Source organism: Lycium ferocissimum, chromosome 9 (assembly GCF_029784015.1).
Source record: "Lycium ferocissimum isolate CSIRO_LF1 chromosome 9, AGI_CSIRO_Lferr_CH_V1, whole genome shotgun sequence".
NCBI lineage: Eukaryota > Viridiplantae > Streptophyta > Magnoliopsida > Solanales > Solanaceae > Lycium > Lycium ferocissimum.
The window spans coordinates 51,022,026-51,047,757 of NC_081350.1; the positions used below are offsets into that span (position 1 = coordinate 51,022,026).

Here is a 25,732-nt window from a genome sequence, read left to right on the forward strand (position 1 = left end):
ACACAACAGAATTAGCGGATTGACTTTACAAAGAAAAAAAAAAAAGAGAGACTATTGTTGCATTTTTCAAGAATACAAGGACTAAAAAAACAAGTTGGTTCTCCTTTCCACTTTCCACTTAACAGTGGACTAGTACTCCCTCCGTCCCACTTTTCATTTTCCAGAGTTAATTGGATCAAATTTTAAAGTTAAATTAAATTAACTCAATATTTCAAAATTAAAATTTATATATTTAAAAATTACATAAAAAGTGCTAAGGTCGAAAAAAGAAATACAATCTCAAATTTTGATTACATAAAAAGTGCTAAGTTTGAAAAAAAAAATACAATCTCAAATTTTGATCAAAATTTATGCTTTGAATCTCGGAAGCGGAAAGCGCGTATAAATTGAGACAGGAGTGTCTTTTTTCTAATCTTCCGAGGTAATTCAATATTTTAAGATTAAAATTTTATATATTTAAAAACTAGTACTGTAAGTTGCAAAAAAAAAAAAAAATACAACCTTAAATTTTGATCAAAATTTATGCTTCGAATCTCGGAAGCGAAAAGCGCGTTATAAATTGAAAGACAGGAGTACCTTTTTTGTAGACTTCCTAGCTAGTCTTCGGAGTTAAGCAAAGTGAAAAAAATGGGAATATGGGACTACATTAATTCCGGCAAAGGAAGTGTGAAACAGTACACTTCTGATCTAGTAACTCCGGTGAAGAATGTATGCCAAACTTCCTATGATTACAGCACAACCGCCGTTAAAAAGATCGACGACGTCGTTAGAGTTAACATGCCCGATGAAGAAGAACGGATTAAAATCGTCAAATTCAGTAAATATTTCGTTAAAAAAGCTTCTGTTTATGTCGTTCAAGAAGCAGCCAACGACATTCCTGGTAATTTACTCCCTTCTTACCCCCACCCAAACAAACACACACAAAAAAAAAGAAGAAGAAAAAAATCATAAAAAATGTACATGCACTCGATTTTTATATGGCAGATTAATGATATTTGAGTTAAGAAACCATATTTTTTTTTTAAATCACCTCTGATTAAGAAACCTCCCCAGACCCGCTTGTGGGATTTCACTTGTCAGGGCCGACTTAACAAAATTGGGGGTCTAAAACCAAATTTCACAGAGAGGTCAAATTTTCGTAAGAAAGATTGTCATATATATTTTCATTTAAAGTCTATCTTTCTAGCCTTTTCAGATGGGAAGTCATTAATTACTGTTTTATAATTCATTTGTTCTGGCAAATCCTTTTCAATTGATAATATAGCTATCTAAGGGCTCCTTTTTGGGATTTAATTAATTCTTCAATCTTTTTTCTTCTCTTTTTGGAATTAGAATATTTACAACAACATACCCAGTGTAATCTCACAAGGGGTTTAGGGAGGATATTGTGTAGAGAGGTTGTTTCGCATAGACCCTAGGCGCAAGGAAAAAAATATTAAAACAGTACGGAATTAGAATATTTAATAATAAGAATAGTAAAAATGGGAAATTAGAATATATATATATATATATATGATAATCTTTTAGGAAAAATGGGGCCCTAAAAAAGTTGGGACCCCAAGCCATTACTGGCCTTATGGTCGAATCGGCCCTGGAATTAGGGTGTGTTTGGTATGAAGGAAAATGTTTTCCATAAAAGATGTTTTCTTGGAAAATGTTTTCCGGTAAAATAAGTGGTTTCTTACTTATTTTCTTGTGTTCCATATGTGAGCAAAAAATATTATCCTAAAAGTTTTGGTATATAATCTAGACAGATACTGTGAGGGATGAGGTGGGTGTTTTGGGGGCGGGGGGAGGGGGTGGTGGGGTGTGGAGAGGAGACGATCAGTGTGGAATGCCACTTGTGGAATTTGTTTTCCCTACTTCCATTAGGGAAAGTTTTCCAAAAATTTTGACCAACCGAACATAATAAAATTGGAAAACATTTTCTTTACAATTGAACGCACTTGAAATAAAGTAGCTGGCAAACTCTGAAGTAAAATCGGGGAAGTGAACAAATGTGTCGTCATCGAATGAGTTATTACCAATAACTCAGTGAAGTTCTGGAGAAATTAACGTTGTATAATGTTGCATTAAAGTAATGTAAGCTGTATTCTCATGTGCAGGTGTAAGGGCATTTTCCAAAATTTTAAGGGCATTTTCCAAAATTTTCTCTGAAACGGTTCGTGAAATGGAAAATGAATCTAAAAAGAATCAAGACACGTCGTGCGGCAAGGACAGTATTGACAATTCCAGTATGGATACTGTTGGTACTGGTCCTCCGGGATCGCTCGAAAATGAAATAGCTAGTGCAGGTGGAGGGGCAGTTTCCAAAATGTGCTCTGAAACGGTTCGTGAAATGGAAAATGAATCTAAAAAGAATCAAGACACGTCGTGCGTCAAGGACAGTATTGACAATTCCAGTATGGATACTGTTGGTACTGGTCCTCCGGGATCGCTCGAAAATAAAATAGCTAGTGCAGGTGGAGGGGCAGTTTCCAAAATGTGCTCTGAAACGGTTCGTGAAATGGAAAATGAATCTAAAAAGAATCAAGATACGTCGTGCGGCAAGGACAGTATTGACAGTTCCAGTATGGATACTGTTGGTACTGGTCCTCCGGGATCGCTCGAAAATAAAATAGCTAGTGCAGGTGGAGTGGCAGTTTCCAAAATGTGCTCTGAAACGGTTCGTGAAATGGAAAATGAATCTAAAAAGAATCAAGACACGTCGTGCGTCAAGCACATTATTGACAATTCCAGTATGGATACTGTTGGTACTGGTCCTCCGGGATCGCTCAAAAATAAAATAGCTAGCAAACTCTAAAGTGAAATTGGGGAAGTGAACTAATGTGTCGTCATTAAATGAATTATTACCAATTACTCAGTGAAATTCTGTTATATTGCAAATTAGCCACGAGGTTATGGGAGGATGTCTTCAGATGGTTCGACATTTCTTGGGTAATGCCAAGATCCATGAAGGAGTTGATGTTCAGCTGGAAGAGTGGAGCTAGGAGTAGAAGGCATAAGGCTTGGAATGTTACTCTTGCTTTGATGTGGATCATTTGGAAAGAGAGAAATAGGAGAGCTTTTGAAGGGTTGGAGATGAGCTTTGCTCAATTTAGGACTAGTCTCCGATCCCTTATTTTCTTTTGGTGCACCCATGTAGTTCCTAGTTGTATAGAGGGTTGATTGTCTTTTGGAGAGAACCATATTTTGTAGGTTTCTCCTTTTTTGATATACCACTTGTATACGGCCAAGCTGGCCTTGCTATTATCAATGAAATCTTTTACTTGATCAAAAAAAAAAAAAATGCTCGAGAAGCTAACGTAATGTGATGTTGCATAAAAGTGCTGTTCATGTTCAGGTGGAAGGGCAGTCTCCAAAATTTACTCTGAAACAGTCCGTGAAATGGAAATTGAGTTTAAAAAGAATCAAGACATGTCGTGCGACAAGGAAATAATTGGCAATTCATGTAAGGATACCAATGTTACTGGTCCTCCGGGATTGCTCGATGGGGCAGAGATACTGGAAAGCAAAGAGCTTAAGGTGGGTTCTGAAAACAGAGCTCAAGTTGATTCATTCGCACATCAAACACCTGAAGACGTCCTAAGAGTCTTCATGATGAAGGAATTTATGGGCGCTCGTTTTCTCGACAATTTGCTGGTTCCTGATCATCGACAACAGAACAAAGTGTAATTGATTCTAGTATGTATCAGGGCATCTCATGTATGTTTGTCTTACTGGATTGTTGGTAGTGTATGTTTGTAAGTAGATCTTATTTACCTCTTTGTCTTGTTTCTTTTGAAATTCACATGATGGGAAGCAAACTTTAGTTATTGTCTATACGACAGCAATCTGAACTCCAGTATTGAAATGCTTGTAATTGTTTGATCTAAGTTATCTCTTTTGTTTGTTTCCTTTGAAGTTACCTCTTTATTTTGTTTCCTTTTGAAGTTACCTCTTTATTGTGTTTCCTTTGAACTTCATAGATGCCTCTGCGATAGTGTTGCAATTTGAATTATAGTATCATGAGTTGAATATGCTTGTAATTTGATGTAGGTTACCTCTTTGTATTGCTTCCTTTTGGAAATTTGCATAATCGGAAACAAACTTTATAGACAGAAGCATTGCCATTGTTGTTTTGTATCAATGGCGAAGTATAGGGGAAGAAGCTGTAGAGACTGTAATCTTATCCTTTGTATAAAGAAGGAAGAAGAAGCTGTTGATTTGCACTTTTGTCCCCTATTTTGTGCTGGTCTTTAATTTTTGCCCTTCATAACAAACAACTTTTTCGCGGGGCATATGTTTATATTTTTGCATTGTAATATCCCACAAGTTATGCCTTGCGCCCTTAAATTATGCCCTGCTAGGTATAAGTTTGATTTTGAAGGGCAAAAATTAAAGACCAGTCCATTTGAATGGCAAACTGTGCAATTTCTTGTTAGCTGATTACGCTTTGGGCCTCCTGTCATGAATGTGAACTTGTAAAAATTGGACGGGGCCAAAGTTAGTTTGGGCCTAGGTGTAACTTATCCAATTTACTGGGTAATTCCCATCATGGTTCCCAAATCTTCCTCATTATTTTCTTCCTGTTTTTGGAGATTAAAAAACTTAAAATCAAAAAGATGGAGTCGAAAGAATCAAGAAGAGAAGACTTATCATCAGCAAAAGCCGTTCTTGTTGGAGCTTTGGCTCCAGGAGTCAATGTCGGTGGAATTTTCTCCGTTATGATTCATTTTTCAGATTTAAATTTATGGATTCAAGTAGTTGATTTTTTTGTTTTTGGATTCAAGCTCCTACTTGGAATACGCTAAAAATTGCATTTTTGATGCTGGTTGTGTGTCTTGCAGTTATGTTGGGCTTGGCTTTTTCCTCAAGTGACTTCTCTTTGACTCTCCAAGTTGCATTCCTCCTTTTAATAACTGGAACCCTCTTTGTACTTCTTAGCAGGTATTTGCGGTTTTTATCATTCGATGCCGGAGATTTAACTTGTATTGTTGTATTAGTTGTTTTAATGTACTCGAAAACTGTTAAATAAGCTTGTATAATTGGATTACTGGATTTGGATAAATAAGTAAAGAATCCTTACTTTGAGTATATTCGAACTTCAAATAAATCTTTGATTTTGTAGTACCCGGAGTAAGTGATAAACTGTAGAATTCCAGGATCATATGACTAGTTGAGGCATTGTTGAATTATTTCTTTGGAAAGGAAAGTTGATCTCTAGGAAAAAGAACGATTTTCTGGACTCATTAGGACTATTGGACGAATGATCTGCCTTAATGTTTTTCATCTCCCCATGTATCATCTTCTTCCAGTAGATGCAGAGATACAAATATTCCATCTTCCTGGATAGATAAACTGGAAAATTCGTGAGTACTGTAGACAAACTAAACATGGGTCAGCTGACATGGTCTTGTTGGCACTTTGCAGTTTATCAGATTGTTCGGTTAATGCGTGTTGGGCCTTCTTGTTGCCTAGTACAGTACTGAAAAAGTTGGACTAGAAAAATTTCTCACTTGATATCCTTTTGTAGAAACTTTAAAATTCTGTAATTAAAATTATCAACGGTGAAATGTAAGAGCCTTATGATCAATCCTTTGGTTAATGGTTAGAAGGGAAGATAATTTACTTCGTTAGATATTGTACATCAATTTAATATGTGATTGAGTGTGACATTAAAAGGCGTCATGATCATTGTGAATGAAAGTAAAAGACAAACCTTTAAGGTATAGATCGAATACACGTGACTTTCAGCTCTTAGCTTACAATTCTAGGTCAGTAGCTGATCAAGTAGCCAAATTTACATTCAGCCATCTTGTAGTTTGCTGAATTCAAGTTATTTCATGCTCTCGCAACTCGTCAAAGAAAATAGTTGTGAAGTTTGTGCTAGCCTTATAATCTTTCTGCATGCCAGCGTGAGCAGTCTGAACGCATATATAAAATATTATTTTGCTTCATTCAGTTCTGGAACTCATTTTTGCCCCTCAAGGCTTTGGTCTAGTGGTAAGAACGCAACATGTGACGTGTGAGTTAGGCGCACATCAGGAATTCAAGCCCTACAACAGACAAGAGCCTGGTATTTAAGTTGAGAAGGGGGAGGGGCATCCTCAACCGAGTTTCATATCATGCGCCACCAGCTCTTAGGGATTTCTCGGTTATCAAAAACAAGTTATGGAACCCATTTGGTCATTACTTTTTATTTTTTATAAGTAACTCATTGGGTCATTACAGAAAAACTATTTATCACTATGTTATGGTTTTGCCTGTGAATCAACTTTCAACTTTTCATGGTAGTTTGGAGTAAGAAAAACCGCTATCTCTCTCTCTTCCTCCCGTTTCCCACTGATATTGGGTGGCAGGCCTGCTTTTGTCTGCAATCTGTAAAACTGCTACTTATTCAACATAGCATCCAGCTTTTTACGCTGTTACTCAATTCAAGTTTCACTTAATCCTATGAACTATTACATTCTTCAATCACATGACAATAGTTGAATTTACTGCAAAGATCCAATGATTTTAAAAGCCTCAACTGGTCTTCTTGCTTGTATCTTCATCTCTAGGTGCCAAGCCTGATTCCTCCATTTGATGTTCAACGGAAACAAACCCAGTCTCTGCTAGAAGCCTAATTCCTTTTGTTCTTTCTCCTTTGACTTCCCTTTTTTCTGCTTAATGAAGCAGAAACACGAACAGCAGGGAAGCTGCAACAAGAATTTCATTTTCCTCTTCTTTTAGTAGTCATCTCAAATGTTACAGAAAATCATTATGTATATATCGGGACTTCCTGCCCTTAATCTGTATTTTCTCTTTTATTTATTTGTCTTGTGACATTCTTTTCCCTATTCCCTACAGATAAGAGGATGGTTTTCTTAGGAGCCATAAGCTAACCAAGTTGATGTATGCCTGATGAAAAGTGGTTCCTTTTGCTTTCTTCTTTGAAGGTAAGATTTCCTCATGCTAACCAAAGTTTATTTTTAAACAATGCAAAAAGTTCCACTTGCCTTCTTCCTCTTAGTTACTTTCCTGCTCCAATTTTTTATTCTTTTGTGTCGCCAGAAAAAGCTCCATTTCCATCTAACAAAAAAGGAAAAGATAAAAGGTAAGCCACATTAACGAATGCAAATGTATCCTTTGGTTTTTATGTTGCCGGAAAATGTTTGGGCCTCTACAGTAGTGACTTGGGTCATTTGCACTTCCTATTTTGTGTTAGTCTTTAACTTTTGCCCCTTAATGCAATCAACTTTTTCGCAGGCATAAGTTTATATTTTCGCATCATAATACCCCACAAGTTATGCCCCGCGCCCTTAAAGAATTTACGTCCCGTGTGGCATAAGTTCGACTCTGATGGGCAAACCGTGCAGTTTCTTCTAGTCACGTACATGGTTACTTTCCTCATACATTGGGCCTCCAATTTGAGCTATATCAGTAAATCTTTCTATGAAAGCCTCTTTTAGGACTGCTGTTTAAAATATAATCAGTATCTGCAATGTATTTAAATTTAGTCACTTCTTTGTTGCGCTTCTGTTGCTGCTTCTTCTTTTCTTCCTTCTCCTCCTCCTCCTCCTCCTCCTCTTCTGGTACCTGTTGCTGGTGATGGGAGGTGGCAGGTATCCCGTGAAATTGATCGAGGTGCGCGCAAGCTGATCCGGACACCACGGTTATCAAAAAAAGAAGGAACTTTACTTGAATGTCAATAATTGAACAATTGAACTTTAGGACAATGTCACATAATCTGAAGAAGTGGGTTTCTGCTCCTCTTTTTAGTTTGTGATTATGTTTTGAGTACTTTGCAGATGTTGGATAAGTTTTAAATAGTAGCCCTAAAGCGGGTACTAACGCAGTTAGCACATCTTTTTTTAATTTAACCATTAGCTATCCGGAACTCACTAGCCCAACTATTTCGGGTTCACGCCGGGTAGGCCAACTAACGAGGTAAAACACCCCTTACCAAAATGTTTTCCAAAGGTATAACACTCCCTACCAAGAAGTTCTCCATTCCAAGGGATCAAATCCAAGTTCTGATTAAGGGTGGATGGATCCCAACCTTGTGACTTCTATTCAAATCTGCGTTATGCTTGATGCTTGTTGTGGCCTCTATGGAAAATAAGATAAAAAATTACGCTTTCCTTCCCGTTTCGGTTCAAGTAAACTTCAACTAGAGTCCTACCTAAAAAAATAAAAAATAAAAAATCAAAGATTACTTTGAGTCAAACATATAAACTTCTTCTCTAAATTCAGACAAATTAATGTTTTAGTCTTCAGAAAATAAACTTTTCAGATTTAGAATTTAAATATACTTTCCAAATCATATATATATATATATATATATGCGTTGGAAAAATATAAAGAATAAATAAAGTAAAATAATTCATGCTGCATGATGGATGTTTTTTACTCCCTCCATTTCAAAATAAGTGTCTCTTTTAGCTCATGCACACCCTTAAGAAATTGCTCGCTCCTAGAAAATTAAGAGTGTTTTTACCAACTTATCTCTAATTAATGGTTAGAAAAAGAAAAGCTATTTAATGATTCTTGATTATAAATAAGGGTAAGTTTGGAAGAATAGGATTAATTTCTTCTTGAAATCCTAAAGCGTCACTTATTTTGAAACAAAATAAAAAGCCTAAAAGGACACTTATTTTGGAATGGAGGGAGTAGTTAGTAAATTGGCCATTTCATTGAGACGGACTAGGAACTAAACCCTTTCGAGTAGTTCGTAATTAAAAAAAAATAAAAAAATCACAGTACATACTAGTTTTGTTGGTTTCTAGTGAAGGTTTGTCACATGTTTACTATTGTGCCACGTCATTAGTTTGCATTTGATTCACGGAGGAATTGATATATTCTATGTTTCTAACTTTGTTGCTATACCAATTAACCAGTCGCATCACTCTAACAATTTTCCTTCCTGGTAATGAAAAGGGGAAAATACAGTTTGCACTTAAAAAAGAAAATATGCAAGTGACAAAATCATTAGAATTGCTTTACAATTACTACTAGCCTAAATGCCTAATAGGGCTTGCCTTCAAAGTCTTTAAGAGGGTCCTTTGACTTGAGAGTCCTCTGACATAAGACTCTGTTTTAAAATCAGCGTTTTATCCAGAGTTACCTAGAGCCCGTTTGGATGGGCTTAAAAAAAGTGACTTTTATGTATAAAGTGCTTTTAGAACTTTTAAGTGCTGAAAGTTATTTTTATAAATAAGTTATTTTTATAAATAAGCAGTTGAGTGTTTGAGAGAGAAAGAGAGTGAGTGGGGGAGTGAAGAAAGAGCCCGTTTTGGAGGCTGGTTGTTGTAGAAGATGATGAACAGAGATGGTGGAGGCTGCGTTGTAGAAGAAATGAGGAACAGATGTGAATTTTAGGGCTTTAGCTGAGAGGGTACTTTGGGAATTAAAATAAAATATAAGGGATATAAAAGTAATTTTCATGGTCAACGAAAATGGCTTTAAGCCATCCAAAAAAAAAAAAAAAGGTTAGGATTCCCAACTTTTCATTTTTGGGTGACTTTAAGCACTTTTTGGCTTAAATTTAGCATTTTAAGTAGATAGCCAAACACTACAATAAGCTAAAAAGGGCTTATAAGTTGGTTTGACCAACTTATAAGCCCATCCAAACGGGCTCCTAGTTGTTTAATTTAAAAAAATTGCCCTAAGGTAATCCTTTATCTGCTACTTCATTTGATTTTATTTTATGGCATAGTTTAACGATCAATAAAGTAGGAATGAAGACGATAGAGATTAGAGTTGGAATCCTAATAGAAGTAAAAAAGTTAAAGTAATTTCTTTTCATCTGTGTAAGCTTTGGTGGGCAAGAGTTATCATGTACTTTTACTGATGGGAGGATGCAGGTGTTGGAATAGCCGAGGGACGTGCAAGTCAGTCCTGCATCACCATTACCCAAAAAAGGGTTGTTCATTCAGGTAAAAATTAAATAGAGGCAAAAAAAAAAAAAAACTACAGGCAGCTTCTAGTAGATCAACATTTGTCCAAATTTACGTAGCATGTCCCATGAGTTCAGACTTGGATGAGTGCCCTGTAAGAATGGATCGAACTGATTCATTGTCAAAAAAAAAAAAAAAAAAAAAAAAAAAAAAAAAGAATGGATCGAACTGATTAAACCCCATTCATACAAAAATTGGCTGACATGCAACCAAATGGGTTGATTCTTACCTCTATATTTTGAACAAATAGTTTCTCAATTCTTTTACTAAAACATAGAAGAAAAGAGTTAAATAAATTGGGTCATGACATGTACTTTTACTACTTGTACGGCCTAGGAGGTGTGCATGCTTTGGTTAATACCGAATTACCATATGGAAACCAAAATTTTTTGCACTTCGGTCTCCGTATTACGGTATTTGATACGGTATGTGGTATGCATTTTTAAAAAGTAGATATTCAATATTTATAGAAAAATATCGAAATACAAAATACTTAATTACATATGAAATCCATACGTTATATTATTATATAAAAATAATTTAGTTAATTTAAATATAAACTTATTAAAAGACCTAAAATATTCAGACTAAAAGCTCTTCCATTACTACTAAGTATAAACTAAATACTCAAGCATGTGTGTCGTTTTCAACCAACACTACATAATTTTGATTCACTTCAAGCACGAAAGAGTTCCCTCGATTGTCGAAGTCATAATTCTTCATTGTATGTAATTGAAATCGAACAAACTGTGGGTTACCAACTTATTGTATCGCACAAAGCCGAACTTAAATATCGAACCAAACTGAACTAATTCAGTATGGTAATGGTAGATCCTTAAAAATCGAAAATTTAAATTACCAAAACAAAATTTTAAAAAATGTACCGTACCAGAAACACCCCTAGTTCGTTCTATCTTTTGACTTACCTAACTTTAAATTACTATTTTAAATCTAAATATATGAAAAATAGAATACTGTTCATTTATCTTTTTCCAAAAAACATGTTGCTCATTAATCTTTTGACTCTAGCTTTACCATTATTAAAAGTCTTGGATAGTTGATGGTCCTTCAACAGAAATATTCTGTTAAAAGTTGCATAGTTTTTAGATAATCTTGCTTATATTATATGTCTAAGTTCATACAGATGATGAAGTTATAATATATGTCTAAGTTCATACAGATGATGAAGTTATAAGTCTTGGGTTATTGTAATTTGACTAGATCATTCTGACAACTATTAAGTCACCATTAGGAATCAATGAATCCCCTAATGTTTAGTAGGCAATCCAGTAACTTAACTAAAAATGGTATTTAGTTAACAGTAATTTAATTTCTTACCTAGGCTATATCATCTTATCAAGTCTTTTTTTTTTTTTTTTTTTTTTTTTTTTTTAAGTAAGAGTTACATAATCTCAATGCCCCGAGTTACATTGAAGTAGTTCTTTCTGGTAAATATTTTTTTCTCAAGATTAAATAGTGGGATTAAATAATTAAAAAACTGTTTGACCTTAGAAAATAGTTGATAGCAACAATTAAATCAATATATGATAAGCAGTTAGCAACAATCAAATCCAAATCTAAATTAGATCACATAATCTCAGGTATTTCAAATATATTCAATACCCTTACACTTTTTTAACTGATTGGTAACTCCTTTTTCTTTCTTTCTTTTTTAAATTTAATTATTTTAATAATAAGATGGCTGGTAGACTAAAAAGGATGGTAAATACTCTATAAGAAGTTAAATACTGATAATGTATTTTTATGCTGTTAATTTGTCTTACCTAAATTAATATAAATACCATTTCGCTTCGAAAGCGAAATGGTATTGCAGAATGTTAATGCGTGATTGTCCAATTGTTGAAAAAGTCTATTAGATTAGCTCAGATTTAAGAAGGTTCACAACTTTTTTCGTCACTTCTTTTGGTTTGAAGCTTTGGAGGTTAAGTATTGCAGTAAAAACTGTTGTCTGTTTATCACCTAAAACACTCTGACTTGTACAAATAATTAATTTCATTTTCTTCTTCTGCTTCCTTTAAATCCAATATATATAATATATTTTATTTTTCTGTTTCTTCACTTTTGCATGGTACTATCACTTACTATACTTCCTTCCCTTACAAAGCTTCCATCTTTCAATTCCACCTCCTCATTCTCAATTCTACACTCTCATTCTCTCAATTCAACTCTCATTCTCAATTCTATACTCTTATTCTATCAATTCAACTCTTTTTCCTATCTCTCTCCCTCGCTTTGTCTCTCTCTGCATTATTCTTTGTGTAATCTAACTGGAATTTTGATTCTTGAGACTCTTTCTTCATCTTTCCCAGTTGTCGCTCAAATCTTCTTTGCCTTCTCTTTTCTGTGGTTAATTAAGGCTTTGCTTTTGGTGATCATGGCCAATTTGGAGGCTCAACGCTTGTAAGTTTTTACGTGTTAGATCGCCAGTTATTTTATAGCAAAAGCTACTAGGCTTCAGTGTTTTATACATACATGTTTAATGATTGATACACTTGATAATTTGTGCTTGTCTAATCTTCTTTTGATGCTTGTCGTATGTGATTTGTTCCCTTTGTTTGACCCTTTTTAATAATGCTCTCTGTTTATTTGTTTGTGTTTTCTCAGGCTTGAACATGTCATTATCGATTACATGTGTAAAAGAGGTTTCCATCAGACTGGTGAGGTATTCTTACGCGAAATCTTTGCTAATCAAAATCCAGACGGTAAGTAACTCCTTGTAATGAATTCTTTTCGTTTAATCAAATGCTAAAAACTGATCCTTTAATGTTTTAGTAATGGTTAGTGTTTACCTGAAAGGGTCACAAAATTCTTATGCTTAATTCTTACATATAACCATATGTTGGATTGCTGATCATGTTGTTCTTGAATTTTTTTTAATAAGTTGAGGTCATTCTCTTTGATCGATGTGGTATATTGTAGTTACCTAATGTTGGATGTTTTTACTGTATTAACTGTCCATCGCTATCTTAGAGAGAGATGTTTGATGGAGTTGAAGTAATGACCTTTTATTTTGTGGTTCGTATCAGCTATCAAGTCTCTTGATGAAGCATTTCTGCAAGCATGGTGGGGTAAATTTTATGAAGCATACAGCTCTAGGTTCCCTGACTTTCCTGTATTGGCTGCCGAATGCTTTGATAAGGTGTTATCGATTGACATTTCTATGCACTGTTCATGTTTAACTGATTTGGAAAAAATTGCGAACTAAATGCTTGATTTATAAATTGTCAGGTCGCAGAGACTGTGGAAAACGTTGTGGCTAATAACGGTCCAGCAAATCAATTCTATTCTTCTGATCATACGGGAGTAAACATCTCTAATGTGATGCCCGTGATGCCATCACCTCAATTGATGGTATCCTCTCCTTTGATGGAATCCAGCAGTCCTGATCCTATGGACGCTATGATTTCAGATTTGATGTCAAGAGAAATACCATCAGACTTACAGTCAGAGATGAATGAAATGTATGGCATGCTTCCATTTGCAAGCAATGTTGGGTAATAGCATGTTATGTTTATTGCTAAACTGATCATTTTTGCCACATCTTGATCTATTTTACAATGCCTGCCTAGTCACTTCAACGAGGATAAAGCTTGAGCACTTGATGCAATGTGGATTTTGTTCTCTTTATTTTGTCTGATATCATTGTCTTAAGCTGCTAAGGCAACAAAACAAGATTGACCAAAATCACGTTCTTATATTGTTTGTGTATTGCTATTAATTATGACCTTCTGATATATGAAATGTCAATACTTTCTTGCAAAACTTGGCTATTAAGGCATGCTCTTTATACTAACTGCTTGGCCTGTAATATGTGATATATTTTTCACATTATCTTCATGATCCATGCATGTTTTGTATATGAAACCATTACTTTGGTTGTCGAGTTTGCATATCGGAATCTTCTAATTCTGTATGTTGTATGTTCATGTCCTTCAGCTATCAAATGCCAACTGTTCCTCCAGAGTGGAATGCAAGAGTATGTTTACATTTCACCACACACTTGCAAGCTTTTTAATAAATAATTAGTTGAAAATAATTGACATGTTTTTATTCTTTCCAGGATGACAGACCTGACATAAACTTGGGAGGACCTGCGCAAATGGAATTAAATAATCATGCCGCTGCAAATGCTTTGCCTGCTTCACCAGAACTTTCTGATGCAGGTTTGTTTGTAATTTAGCTTTAAATATTGTGCATTTAGTTTATAGAAGTTTTTGTCTTTTGCATTGATAATGTTGGATGTTTGAACATTAAAATAATCTGCAAATACGTTGGATGTTTGAACATTAAAATAATCTGCAAATACTTTTAGCATAAACAATCTATTAGAAGGATAAATGCGCAAAGAGGACTGGCTCACTTTTAATCCCTTTTATTTTGTATTATTGTATATATCTACCATAAACATCAAAATAGTATTTCTGGGTTTCATTTCATTCTCGAGCTTAAAGGGAATATCTTTATATACTAAGATGAGGCCTGATCAGGAATACTGAATCAATCTCGGTATATATACCTCTATCACTTGGTCATTTTCGAATTGAAAAGAAGAATTGCATTGTTGAAAGATGCACATGTAGTCAGATGAAGAAGATGCAGTTTTTGCTGATATATGAAAATGTTGACTAGGTTTTGCTGATCCACTTGTTAGCTATCAATCCCTCCAGGACAAATTAAACATTCCTTTATTTTAGTAGGAAACTAATAACAGATGTTCTGCCGCTCTTGCTTATCAGGCTCTTCAACCAACAGCTCCTGAATGCATCAAACTGTCCATCCAAATAAAGATTGTTCGATTATTATCTTCCTTTTAAGCATGGAAACTGAGAAGAAGATATTTTGAGAAAGCTACTACTTAGTTACTATATTTGGGAAAGAAAGTCGTGCGAAGAGAGAGGGATCACCTATCATCCTTGAAAATGATGAAGAGGCATGAACAATCTGTTACTTCTTGATAATACTGAATGAGCCTTTGATGCTTTTGTAATACCAGTTTTATTCGTGAGTACACCCTTAGGGTTTGGGTTGAATAACTTGTAATACAAACATTTCAAGAGGTATTAAGAGGAGTATTCAATGATAGTGATTGCTTTCTCCCAAATTATTAAATGCTTCTTGCTATTTTCTAAATCAAATAGAGTTTCGGGATAAAATTATCTTCAGGAAGTTGTTTTTGCTTTTGCTATTGGTGGAAAAAGGACGCAGTACTATTGCAGTGCACAAGTCAAAGCGTACCATGACCATTTGGATGTGGTCTTGAGTATCTAGCTTTTACCCATAAAAGTAATGGTACATTGGTGGATTCCGGCATCAGGAGCATTAAACTTGGGTTTGAAGCGATAGACTTAGTTCTAATACAAACATTTCAAGAGGTATTAAAGAGGAGTATTCAATAGTCCTTATCAGCAAACAGAAAACAGAAGGATCCACCTAAATGGGCCGACTCCTCCTAAGCGGCAGCGGCACACAAATAGCCCGTGCAGTGCCCGTAGTCCCACCTGACTACAAGCCAGCCTTCCTTTATCCCAGGTTTCCTGGCACGACCCGGTGCCTATGATGAAGCTTGCCTCAGAGGCTTAGCTTCCCTTGTGTCACCCTTTGTTGTCAAGGCTTCAGCCTTGTCTTGCTATCATACTCTTGTGGTGCATTTCATATGCTGGGTCTCGTCTATGCGCACACCTTGGTTGGCTACAGACGTGCATGTCCCTCACCTGACACTGAGCGTCGCTCCTGCACGCACAACCCAATCCTCAAGCTTTACACTTGCCCTGTGCCTTGCCCAAGTAGGGCAACTTCCAATCCTTGGCCTTTGTCATATGCGGCTTTCATAATCTGCCCATGGTCATGGCATCGGCAAACATAGCCCTCGCAATATACTTCTATCCCTCTTAGTGCAGCGTCGTCCCACGACTGCGCGTCTATGCCGACAGACCCTTGCTTGCAAAGCTGAACCCAAGTCAAGCTCACAAGTCAATACACGAGGCTCTTTAATGTGGTGCCTTGAGTACTCAATCGGCACGGAGGTCTTTAACATCCTTAAGGATAGCCCGCGGGGCATAATCAGTTCACACGTCAAGCCTTCGGGATTCGTTGTGGGCCCAACGCTGGCCCGTAGGCATGGTGCCGTCCATAGAGTTGCCTAACTCGTATGGATACCTAGGACATTCCTCTGAGATGCCTAGGCAGGCCCTTGAGGTCCTCCTTTAAGGTTGCTCACTTGGTGCGACTGGCTGGCAGCAGGCATGGGGGAGGCTGGCTGAGCTTTCAACACTTCTGCCCTCTTTATATATGCTCTTAAGAAATAAACCCAGATTCCTTCACTGGACATGCTTTTGCCATAGAATCATTATGGGCCTTTCTCATTGATCTGAACTCCAAATGAGGCACCGTTTGTTCCTAATTCTTCCTCTTGACTTCCTTCACACCTCCATGAAGTTTCATCCCATTCCCACACTCATGGAACGAGTTATAGCCTTCGGAAGCTTCAGCTATTTACGACAGACAATGCCACTGCTCCTTGGCTAAGTCAAGCCCATAGGTAAATGATCTTCAAATGATGCCAAACTTGGTAAGCACATTCCTTAACATCCTAGGAAGGGTCCTCTCACTCTAAATCCCAAGATTCCAACCATAGCTCAGAAACGCATGGGACTGACACTCAGGCTCGCACGCGGCCGATCATCGACAAGGCCCTTGGGCTTCTCCCAGAGCCTTGCTAAACTCTCTTGGCACTCTTAGGATATGCAATGCAACATATCTAGATGGTTGTTACCTCCCGCATAGTCCCTTTGCCAGATGCTCTGTCGGAAGCCCATCGTCAGCGCACGTCGCCTGCGTAGCCGACACTGGCTTGGCCCGCTCGGGGCGAGCAGGGTTACGGGCGCCAAGGCACAACGAAGGCAGCCCGTAACAAATCTCATGATATCTCCTAGAGAAGCAAGAATGGTTTAAGAACTGCGGGAGACTTCTCAACTACTTTTTTTTTTTTTAATAACCGTGGTGTCTGGGCCAGCTTGTGCGCATCTCGACTAATTCCATGGTGTACCAGCTACCTCCCAAGAATTCTCAACCTGGACCTGACTTTTATTTTGTTGATCTAGTAACCATCCAAGCAGAAACTCTTGTCACAAAATCCGTCCTTCGTATCCTCTCATGTACTTCCTCCGTCCCAAAAGGATTGTCTTAGTTACTGTTTGGACAGTCCAAGGAATTTTTTTTTTTTTTTTTACCATAATTTTTTCGATTTTTTTTTATAAATATTTTGAATTGTAAACTATTGTGGCTTAATAGTACTTTTTATGTAGTTTCTAAATATGTACTTTTTATTTAAAAAAATAAAAATAAAGATTCTATGTCTGAATTCACACCGAAAGTTAGTTAATTTGACCCTCTTAATCCGAAACATGACAATCTTTTTGGGCGGAGGGAGTATCTGATCTCTCCTGCAAACAACCTTAGATAATGAAGCTCAGCTCGAAGTCCATCATAAAGTGTCTAAAAGCCGTTGTCTTTAACCTTGATCGAGTACTGCATTTTTCTCAAGATACTTTCCACTCAAGGTAACTTATTTCAAGTTTACTCGTCTGCGAGTGGTCAATTATCATTTAATGTAGGTCCTTCGAATTTCACCAAAGTCCAATTAGAAGCTCAAAGTATGTCTACGACTCTGCTAGTTGTGGGTGTGGAAAATACATAAAGTCATAAACGTCCAGTTAGGAATTCTTTATCTTTCCCTTTACAATTTTAAAAATTGTCAGGGCTCGTTTGGTACGAAGGATAAGGATAAATAATCCCTGGATTATATTTGAGATGAGTTTGTCCCACGTTTGGTTGGGATAAAATCACGGTATAACTAATCCAGGGATTAGTTATTTCGGGATTGTAGTGTTGTTTTATCCCTATGGGAGGGTGGAATAACTAATCCCGGGATAACTAATCCCAGGATAAGTTATCTCGGGATAACTTGTTTCCAACCAAATGACTCCTTAAAAATTAATGAAGTACATACTAAAGCAGAAACCTTTTATATTTTCGTCTTATACAGGTCTTAATAAATTTGCTCAGCCAACAAGGGCTTAAATATAAAGTTATTCTGTATTAGGAAGGTAATTGCATCTTCTCCTACGAATCTTGCGACAACCATTGTATTGGATCAATGAAGAGATAATGGATTTCAAAGTGACCCATTATTTGTAATTAGCATGACCGAGATCATATTTTCAAGAAAATGGTCATAAAATCATGCTCATATAGCACTATGCTCCCTTGTGATATTCATTTGGATTACTTGTGACACCAATTTTTTTCACAAATCTCCAATCGTGCTCTTTAGCATGAATCCAACCTTTTCGAGGATGCAGAGGAGCATCATTAATAAGGGATCCCATTATGGGCGATTTGACAGTTAGATGCAGCACAAGTTGTCTTCCTCATAACTAAAAGATCCCGAACATCGGCATTCACTGCATAGCTTCATAGGATTTTTTCATTCATCTTAGCAAATCGTTTATCCTACTGACCTACCATCAATCTACAACACTAGTCCTAATAAAAGGGATCTTACTTTCTACTTTAGTTGTTCCAAATGACCTTGAACCTGTTGCCTTACATGTAAAGTAAGTTTCTTGTTCTTGTAAAATTGAAGTAAGCTAACAATGCTTCATATTGTTTTTAAAATGATATGGCGTCTTATCTACTTCTTCACATTTCAAATTGTTTTTCCTTTTAACTTTTCTCTAGTGGTTTTAATATGGAATCATTCCAAGTATTTTAGTCTTACTAATCACGCTCTAGTCACTTTCGAACTGAACTACATAGTTGCGTCAGATTTGTTGAGAATATAATTAAGTAAATAAAAGTTTGATCTCTCTAATAGCTTAAGCTTTTAGATGAAATGGCCACACATTTCAACAAGATTGAATGTGCCTAAATAGCTTTTCTCCTTCTCCTAGGAATCCTATCTTGGAATGCAAGCTCAAGGAAGCAATAAATGTTATGAGGGCTTGGGAATAGGGTTTTTTTTGGAGGAGAGAAAGTTTGTAGGTTGGAAATTTATAGGTTATGTATTGATCATAAAGTATAGAATAGAAGTATCTTCCTACCGATAGTTCTTTCTTATAAAAGGATTTATATTGGGAATCAGCTGAAGCGTATCTGAAGTAAGTCATTTTTAGTGGGAAAAAAGATTTATGGCTTAGGTTATCTCTCATTCCCTCTCCTCACTCATACATATTTTAGAACTAAAACTTTCAATACTTAAGGCTAAGCGATGGACTTCGAATTTACTATTTATAAAATGAGGTATGTTAAATAGCCAATATTAGGTTGATTCAATCAAGGTGTCGTGCTGTAACTATTTTAATATACAAGTTTAAGGAACAGGGTGTTGCTCCAGAATGATAAACTGGTAAGTTGTCGCTTAGAATGATGTATTGGTGAGTCATGCTACCTTGATAAGAGTATTACCTGGACTATATGCGGTAAGAGCTTAATTGTTTCCATTTATTCTTTAACCAGCCTAAGTTTCCAAATTGAGTTTCTTGACCTTGATCACACAACTGGGCTTATAAGCACTAGCCCAATACGATGAATCACTAGTATGATGTTCACTATGGTTGTTTAACAAGTGCTTCTACTGCACATGTGTGGCACCTGCTTGCCCAATATAAGACAAGTAAGGATGTTCAACCTCCTCAAAGAAGTGATGGCCTTGGTACATCTTTAAATTGCCATTGTTCAAGTTCACATCAAAGGAAGTTTCCCCGTGGCATCATCAGCCAGTGTAGTATCAGAAGTAGCAGAACAAGGATGTTTCACTTCATCACTCGATTAACCATATGGATCACATTACTATGGGAAGCTATAGATAATACTCGACTACAAAAGTCTGAATTTTGAAAAAGTGAAGATGAAGGTCTTAATAGATAATAAATGTGGTTTCCCTAAAAGTTCAGATCCTTTACTAGCAGCTGTTCTTAGAAATTGAAGCTCAAAAGATGAGGTAAGATACAGGTATGATGGATAAGTCCAAGTCAGTTATGACTTGTGACGAAAAGGATATACTAAGAAACTGTTCTAAAGAATATATACATGTAAACCAAATTAAACTTTTGCCTTCCCCTAGCCAACAGCCTCTCCGATCACTCAATTATTTTTTCCTTATTTAGAAAAAGGGTGTTTGTCATGTTACCTGTTTCAAAAAAAAAAAAAAAAAAGGTGTTTGTCGATTATGAGTCGTACTTCAACTTGTCTACATATATTCGAATTTAGCTCTACTCCGATTGATATTTGAGCTTAAGTTTGAACTCAACTTTGTAATACTAGCCCAAGGATGAACAACTAAGCCCGGCTTTGATCAAACTACACCTGTGATATCTATCGTTGACTCCCGTGGCCTTAGTGATTATGCCAATGGCTAGTGAGAAATTACATTTAGTAAAATCATTACATCTAAGATTATATATATGACACACTTCCCCATTCGGGTAAGGATGCAAGTTGCAGGTTGAAGCATGAAAAGGATGAACATATGGCAGTTTAGGAATAAGATCCACCAAAGTATGCGTCAGAGGCATTCAGTAAAGTTCTTAAAATATAACTTTGATACAATGCATTTTCTCTTTGCATCTTTTTGTCTTTTGGTTTTTGAAGATGATCCTCTGTATGTGCAATTAATTTCCGTTGACTTGTTGCCCAAGATTTAATTACTGTGGTTTCTTAGTTCTTGTTCCAGTTTCAATTTGAAGTTCAATTCATTATCAATTGGAAGTTGTCACAGCAAAAGTCCCTAGGCAAACTAACATGGAAGGAAGTATGAAATGAACAGACACGTGGCATTTTTATGCACTTTTAGATCTTATCTTTTTTTTTTTTTTTTTTTTTTTTTTTTTTTAATTTTAAGTTTCCTTTTGATCATCTTTTTGCATTGTATCTGTTGATCTCCTTATCTTTCTTTTTAAAATTTTAAATTTTCTTTTGATCTTATGTTTGCATTGTACCTACAGGGTACAACGGATCTCTCCAACAAGGATGGCCATCTGTTGTGAGTACCTTGAACTTTTGCATCAATAGCAATGTATAGTCCGTTATGTTTGGGGCAACTTTTAGTTAATTCATTCCTTTCATATTCAACCCAGGGAGTTGGCTCAATTCCCCGTCATTAGCCATCATGTTGAACGTCCCAGTGTAATAGTGCCAACTCAAAAGGGACATTCTGAGAACTACATCCTTTCCCCAACAGGATAATGTAGCAAATCAAACATTAGATATGCTCAAACACCCTGCCCCTGCAAGTTCTGGTGAATTCTTTCAATTGCTCACTCAAGCTGACTTGAGTGTAAATGTAAGTTGAATACTCAAGAAACCATTTTGCTCCTAGGGATTAGCATGCTGCAACTATTTTAGACCATGAATGATTTTTCAAAATTTTCTGGTCTTTGAAATCTCTTTGTAAAACCTTGTACATCAAGTTATTATTAGTCAAAATAAGAACCGTGAATTAAAACTCAACTTTAAAAGGAGGAACCCATGTAGCAGAAAGACAAAAGAGGCAAAAAATTTCTGAGTATTTGAGGGACAAAATAAATCTAGGCTATCCTACTATACCGATGTTGTTGAAATTTACTTTCAGTTACTGTAGTAATTATTTTAGTATAATAAGTTGCTTTAGGATTAGGATGAATCTACTTTTTTTGAATTCTAAATCTCTATTGGATAGATTACGTTTGTTGAGATATTCTAAATCTTTTGAAATTTTGTTATGCAGATTATGTTTCCAAGTTGACTATTTAAACCCTCCTATGCTTATTTTTCCTGCTTTACTTTTTCTTCTTCTGACATTTAACAGATTCTTGGTGATACAAATCAAAGAATCCCGGAGAATTTAACAGCTGACCAGCAAATAATAGCTCCTAGAGGAGGAATTGTTAGAAGTTCTGGAAAGCAACCTGCAGAGCAGAGCAGAAAGAGGAAAACTCCAATGAGTTCTCGGGAATCGGTAAGATCATTTTTCTGCATTTACTTCTTAAAGGCCTACATGTGCCGGTGATTCCATCATTGTTTTTGGGGACTGGACTTCCCTTTCTTAGTAGGCTTTTGGCCATGCGATTTGGGAGCCTGATTTCATTTGATTTCAAATCAGCGTTTGTTTATAAAATCTGCACAAAATTTCAACTTCATCTAGATCATGATTTGAAATCCCAAATTCTCCGAAAAGTAAGATTTGGAATTCCAAATCATGATTTCAATTTTTTTGGACCAATGAATCTTTGTCAAATTATTTCAATTTGAAAGCTTGTAATAGCATGTAAGTGCAAACATTTATTTGTAAAAACATGGAGATATGCCATCTATAATGCGGCACCTTAGGATATTCCGATACCTTGTTTATGAACTATGGTTTGCTCATTTGATAAGATCTAAGTTGCTCGGACTTGGGTTCGGGACAACGGTGTCTGAGACGGTTGCGGATCTAGAGGTCGGATCCTTCATGATCTAAATTTTAAGATTCGGTGATACGGATCCAGTTATGGATATTGGTGCGGGGATTTGGCTAAAAAATTTCAAATATCTAAACATAGAGTTATAAAACCTTAATTATGAGATATTATGTAGAAAACTTGAGGAGAAAATATTGATCAAGAGGAGAAACCCAGAAGATCTAAGTTGCTCGGACTCTTCACTTTCGGGATTCTCCTCTTGATCTGTATAAGAGTTGGGGAAGTTATAATAGTTTTCACAAATTGTGGGGTTTTGATGTTTATGGGAAAAAATACAACATAAGAAATCCAAATTGCATGTCCAAACAAAATTTCAACTTCAAATCAACATGATTTCAAATCATGATTTGAAATCATGCCCAGATGGGCCCTTACTTTGTTCTTGTCTCTCTATATAGTCTTCATCTACTTTATTCTTGCTCATTTACTATATTCCTGAGCACCTGATTAAAAAAAAAAAATTAATACATTCCTGAGCTGTAGGTTGAGAAAGAGATAGCTACTGACGCTGGTTTTGCTGCGTCTGCCCGCACTCAAGCTAAACGGAAAGCTAGGTGACAACAAGCTTAATGGTTCCTAAGAAAATTAATATTAAAAAGGTGGCTATTTAGATAATTGACAGAAATACTTAATCCTCCATAAGGTAGGTTATGCATCTAATGCTGTTATGTTCAGGAAATAACGTTACCCCATGAAAACCCAATCGTGCTGGTTTTATTAGCATTATACCCCGCTTTATTTTTAAGACGAAAAATTCGCTAGATCTTACATTAGTTTCTTAAAACGAAAGAAAGGAAGAAAAAAAGGGGCTGTCACATCACATCTAGTTCTTAAGATTAAACACTGTAGCTTCTAACTTTGTCAGGCTCTTCCCTGATGGATAAATTGCTAGTTATCGGCACAAAGGATAATTGACTTCATATTGCGTTGCAGGCATCTATTTTGAAGAGATTCGTCACCTTCACACAAAGAGCAAGCTCCTATATTGCCACTTTAATCAGATCATGTGTTGGCCTTGGAAGATGATATGGAAAGTCAAAGTTCCCTATAAAGTATCTTGTTTTACATGGCCACTAGCTAGAGGAAAAGCTCTCACACTGGAAAATTTTTGTAAGAGAGGTCATCATCTATGTTCCAGTTGTTCCAGTTGTTTTCTATGTGGTGAGGAAACTGAGACAATTAATCATCTGTTCTTGCACCGTAAACTGACTGAACAACTATGGAGGATGTTCCTCAATTATAGGGGGATTCTCTGGACCATGCCAAGTAAGATAGTTGATGTGCTAGCATGCTGGAACAGAGAAGGCAGTAATGCAATTCAGGAAATGAGATGGAAGATTATTCCAGCTTGCATTTGGTGGACAATTTGGGAAGAGAGAAACCAAAGATGTTTTGAAGACAAAGCCAACCATTTCCAGAAGATTAAAATGAAGTGTTTAGGGCTGTTCTACTTTTGGTGTAAAGGAATAGGTTTAGAAGATAATGAATCAATCTCTGATGTATTAGAATCCTTGTGAGATGACACAAGATCAGATGCTTACCCTTTTGTAATCTGTAATTAGGGGGACTACACAGCTCTGTGCGGTCTCTATATATATAAATATACAAATATGTTACCTTCTCAAAAAAAAAAAAAAAAAAAAAAAAAAAGAGGATAGTTGTTGGCTGCTGCTGGAAACGACAGGAAGGTTTGTCGTATTTATCTTCAACAGGATTCTAGTTGGTCAACTGGGAGAGTGCTTATCCCAACTTCTCCTCTTAACGAACTTGTACTGCGATCTATGTTTAGGTTCATGTTTGGGAGTGGGGAAATAACAATGTTATTAGTGGAGAAGGTCATACTTATCACATTACAGATGTCCGTTTCAAACCAAACTTAACGGTGTTTGCAACATCTTCCTTAGACAGAGCTGTGAGATATGGGATATATCCAAGGTACTACCTCTATTTGCCATTGCAGATTCTTGGTCGAATGAGTGTTTCAGTAAATTTTTCTTTTAGGTTGTAATGGCTCATAAATAGCAGTCAGCAGAGAGTCAAATCACCAGGATAAATATTCACTAGTTCTACAATTTCGTTGTTCTTGGTCCTCAGTATTTGTTCTGATTTCTGTGCTAATATTATCCTGATTCTTTTTGCTTGTAGTTAGACGAGAACATATACATTTTCTTTAGTTGCTCAGACAAATGTCAATGTGACATTTATTGCCACATTCCTTACCTCTGTAGTGAGGATACTCGAGAGATCTATCGCAATTATATAAAATATCAGCATTATTATGTTATGTTGTCTATAATACATTTGAGTCAATATTTGAGGAACTTGTTGTTACCAAAGCTTCTTATGCAGTCTTTAAATATTCAGTACCTTTTTTCTTTTCTTGTGATTATCAGGATTTATCATAATGGTAATTGTTTAATCTCCTGAATTGCTTCCTTTTGATCTGTGTCTATCATAACCATGACACTGTACATATCTCACCATTTTGTCATAATCCAGCCAAGCAACTGTATCCAAGACCTTGTCGAGCATGCTGGGCAGGTGATGTCAATAGATTTTCATTCAACAGAGACGGGTCTTCTCAGTTCTTGTGATAGCAATGATGAGATTAGATTGTGGGATATCAATAGGGGTGATTGCAGACTCATTCTTAAGGTTGATGTCTCTATTTCCTTCCTTTCTTGTTTTTAGATGTTGATAAGGAGGTATCTCTATTTGACGGACGAAGGCTCCCTAATTTGATAGTTAGCTGCTTTTTCTGTTTCCATTTTGGAGATTACTTAATTACCTGATTCTAAATCATTGTTAAATATGTTTTTTCATGAATTCCTTCATTTGATTGTGGAAAATGTTTTTCTTATTATTCTTTCTGCTTCATTCCATGAAATTTCAAGGTTTTCAAGATCAATAGTCAGTCATCATGTGAATACACATCCAAAAAGATAGTTTAGGAAATAAAAGTTTTGTAATGTTATTTGAACCAACGTCCGTATCACATTTAGCAACATATTGTACAGTGTTCTAAACAAAGTGGTTTATAAAGTTCATTCATGAAATTTTTTATTGATTAGCTCTTGGTACAAATGCAGGGAGGTAGTAGACAAGTTAGATTTCAACCTCGACATGGGGACCTTCTGGCAAGTTCTACCGGAAATATTATAAATATCTTTGATGTCAAGACTAACAACATCCAAAAAAAGTTACAAGTAAGATGCTTATTCCTGATCATTGATCAAGCTTGTTTTGAAGTTCTTATTTGTTGCATTACCATAATGTATCAATATGATTTCGTTT

The 25,732-nt window shown here is 36.0% G+C and overlaps 2 protein-coding genes across 7 annotated transcripts; both read left to right on the forward strand.

The window, feature by feature from the left end:
- The first annotated feature begins 598 nt into the window (after nt 1-598).
- LOC132031221 (uncharacterized) lies at nt 599-7,641 on the forward strand. The gene is made up of 6 exons (XM_059421101.1): nt 599-880; nt 3,344-4,685; nt 4,830-4,929; nt 6,832-6,920; nt 7,036-7,078; nt 7,231-7,641. The coding sequence occupies exons 1-2, from the start codon at nt 628-630 to the stop codon at nt 3,673-3,675; spliced, it is 585 nt and encodes a 194-aa protein (XP_059277084.1). The 5' UTR covers nt 599-627; the 3' UTR covers nt 3,676-4,685; nt 4,830-4,929; nt 6,832-6,920; nt 7,036-7,078; nt 7,231-7,641.
- A 3,855-nt stretch (nt 7,642-11,496) lies between these two features.
- LOC132031219 (uncharacterized) lies at nt 11,497-25,071 on the forward strand. 6 transcript variants are annotated; one of them, XM_059421099.1, is made up of 10 exons: nt 11,497-12,341; nt 12,546-12,643; nt 12,968-13,080; nt 13,170-13,435; nt 13,878-13,917; nt 14,002-14,104; nt 20,945-20,982; nt 21,181-21,282; nt 21,787-21,936; nt 22,922-23,358. In XM_059421099.1, the coding sequence occupies exons 1-10, from the start codon at nt 12,007-12,009 to the stop codon at nt 22,994-22,996; spliced, it is 1,320 nt and encodes a 439-aa protein (XP_059277082.1). In that variant the 5' UTR covers nt 11,497-12,006; the 3' UTR covers nt 22,997-23,358. The 6 variants fall into 6 exon arrangements, 3 of the variants coding, with proteins under 3 accessions (XP_059277082.1, XP_059277081.1, XP_059277083.1); XM_059421098.1 differs by lacking the exon at nt 22,922-23,358 and adding an exon at nt 23,372-23,612 and having other exon boundaries at nt 11,856-12,341; XM_059421100.1 differs by lacking the exons at nt 21,181-21,282; nt 22,922-23,358 and adding an exon at nt 23,372-23,612 and having other exon boundaries at nt 11,861-12,341.
- The last annotated feature ends 661 nt before the right edge of the window (nt 25,072-25,732 follow it).

What these genes read in the sequence shown, in the direction of transcription:
- LOC132031219 (XM_059421098.1), top strand. Translation starts at nt 12,007, where the DNA reads ATGGTACTATCACTTACTATACTTCCTTCCCTTACAAAGCTTCCATCT. An exon ending in TGCTAATCAAAATCCAGACG is followed by an intron (nt 12,644 to 12,967) that starts GTAAGTAACTCC and finishes GGTTCGTATCAG; the next exon opens with CTATCAAGTCTCTTGATGAA. An exon ending in AAGCTGACTTGAGTGTAAAT is followed by an intron (nt 21,283 to 21,786) that starts GTAAGTTGAATA and finishes GACATTTAACAG; the next exon opens with ATTCTTGGTGATACAAATCA.
- LOC132031221 (XM_059421101.1), top strand. Translation starts at nt 628, where the DNA reads ATGGGAATATGGGACTACATTAATTCCGGCAAAGGAAGTGTGAAACAG. An exon ending in AGCAGCCAACGACATTCCTG is followed by an intron (nt 881 to 3,343) that starts GTAATTTACTCC and finishes GTTCATGTTCAG; the next exon opens with GTGGAAGGGCAGTCTCCAAA.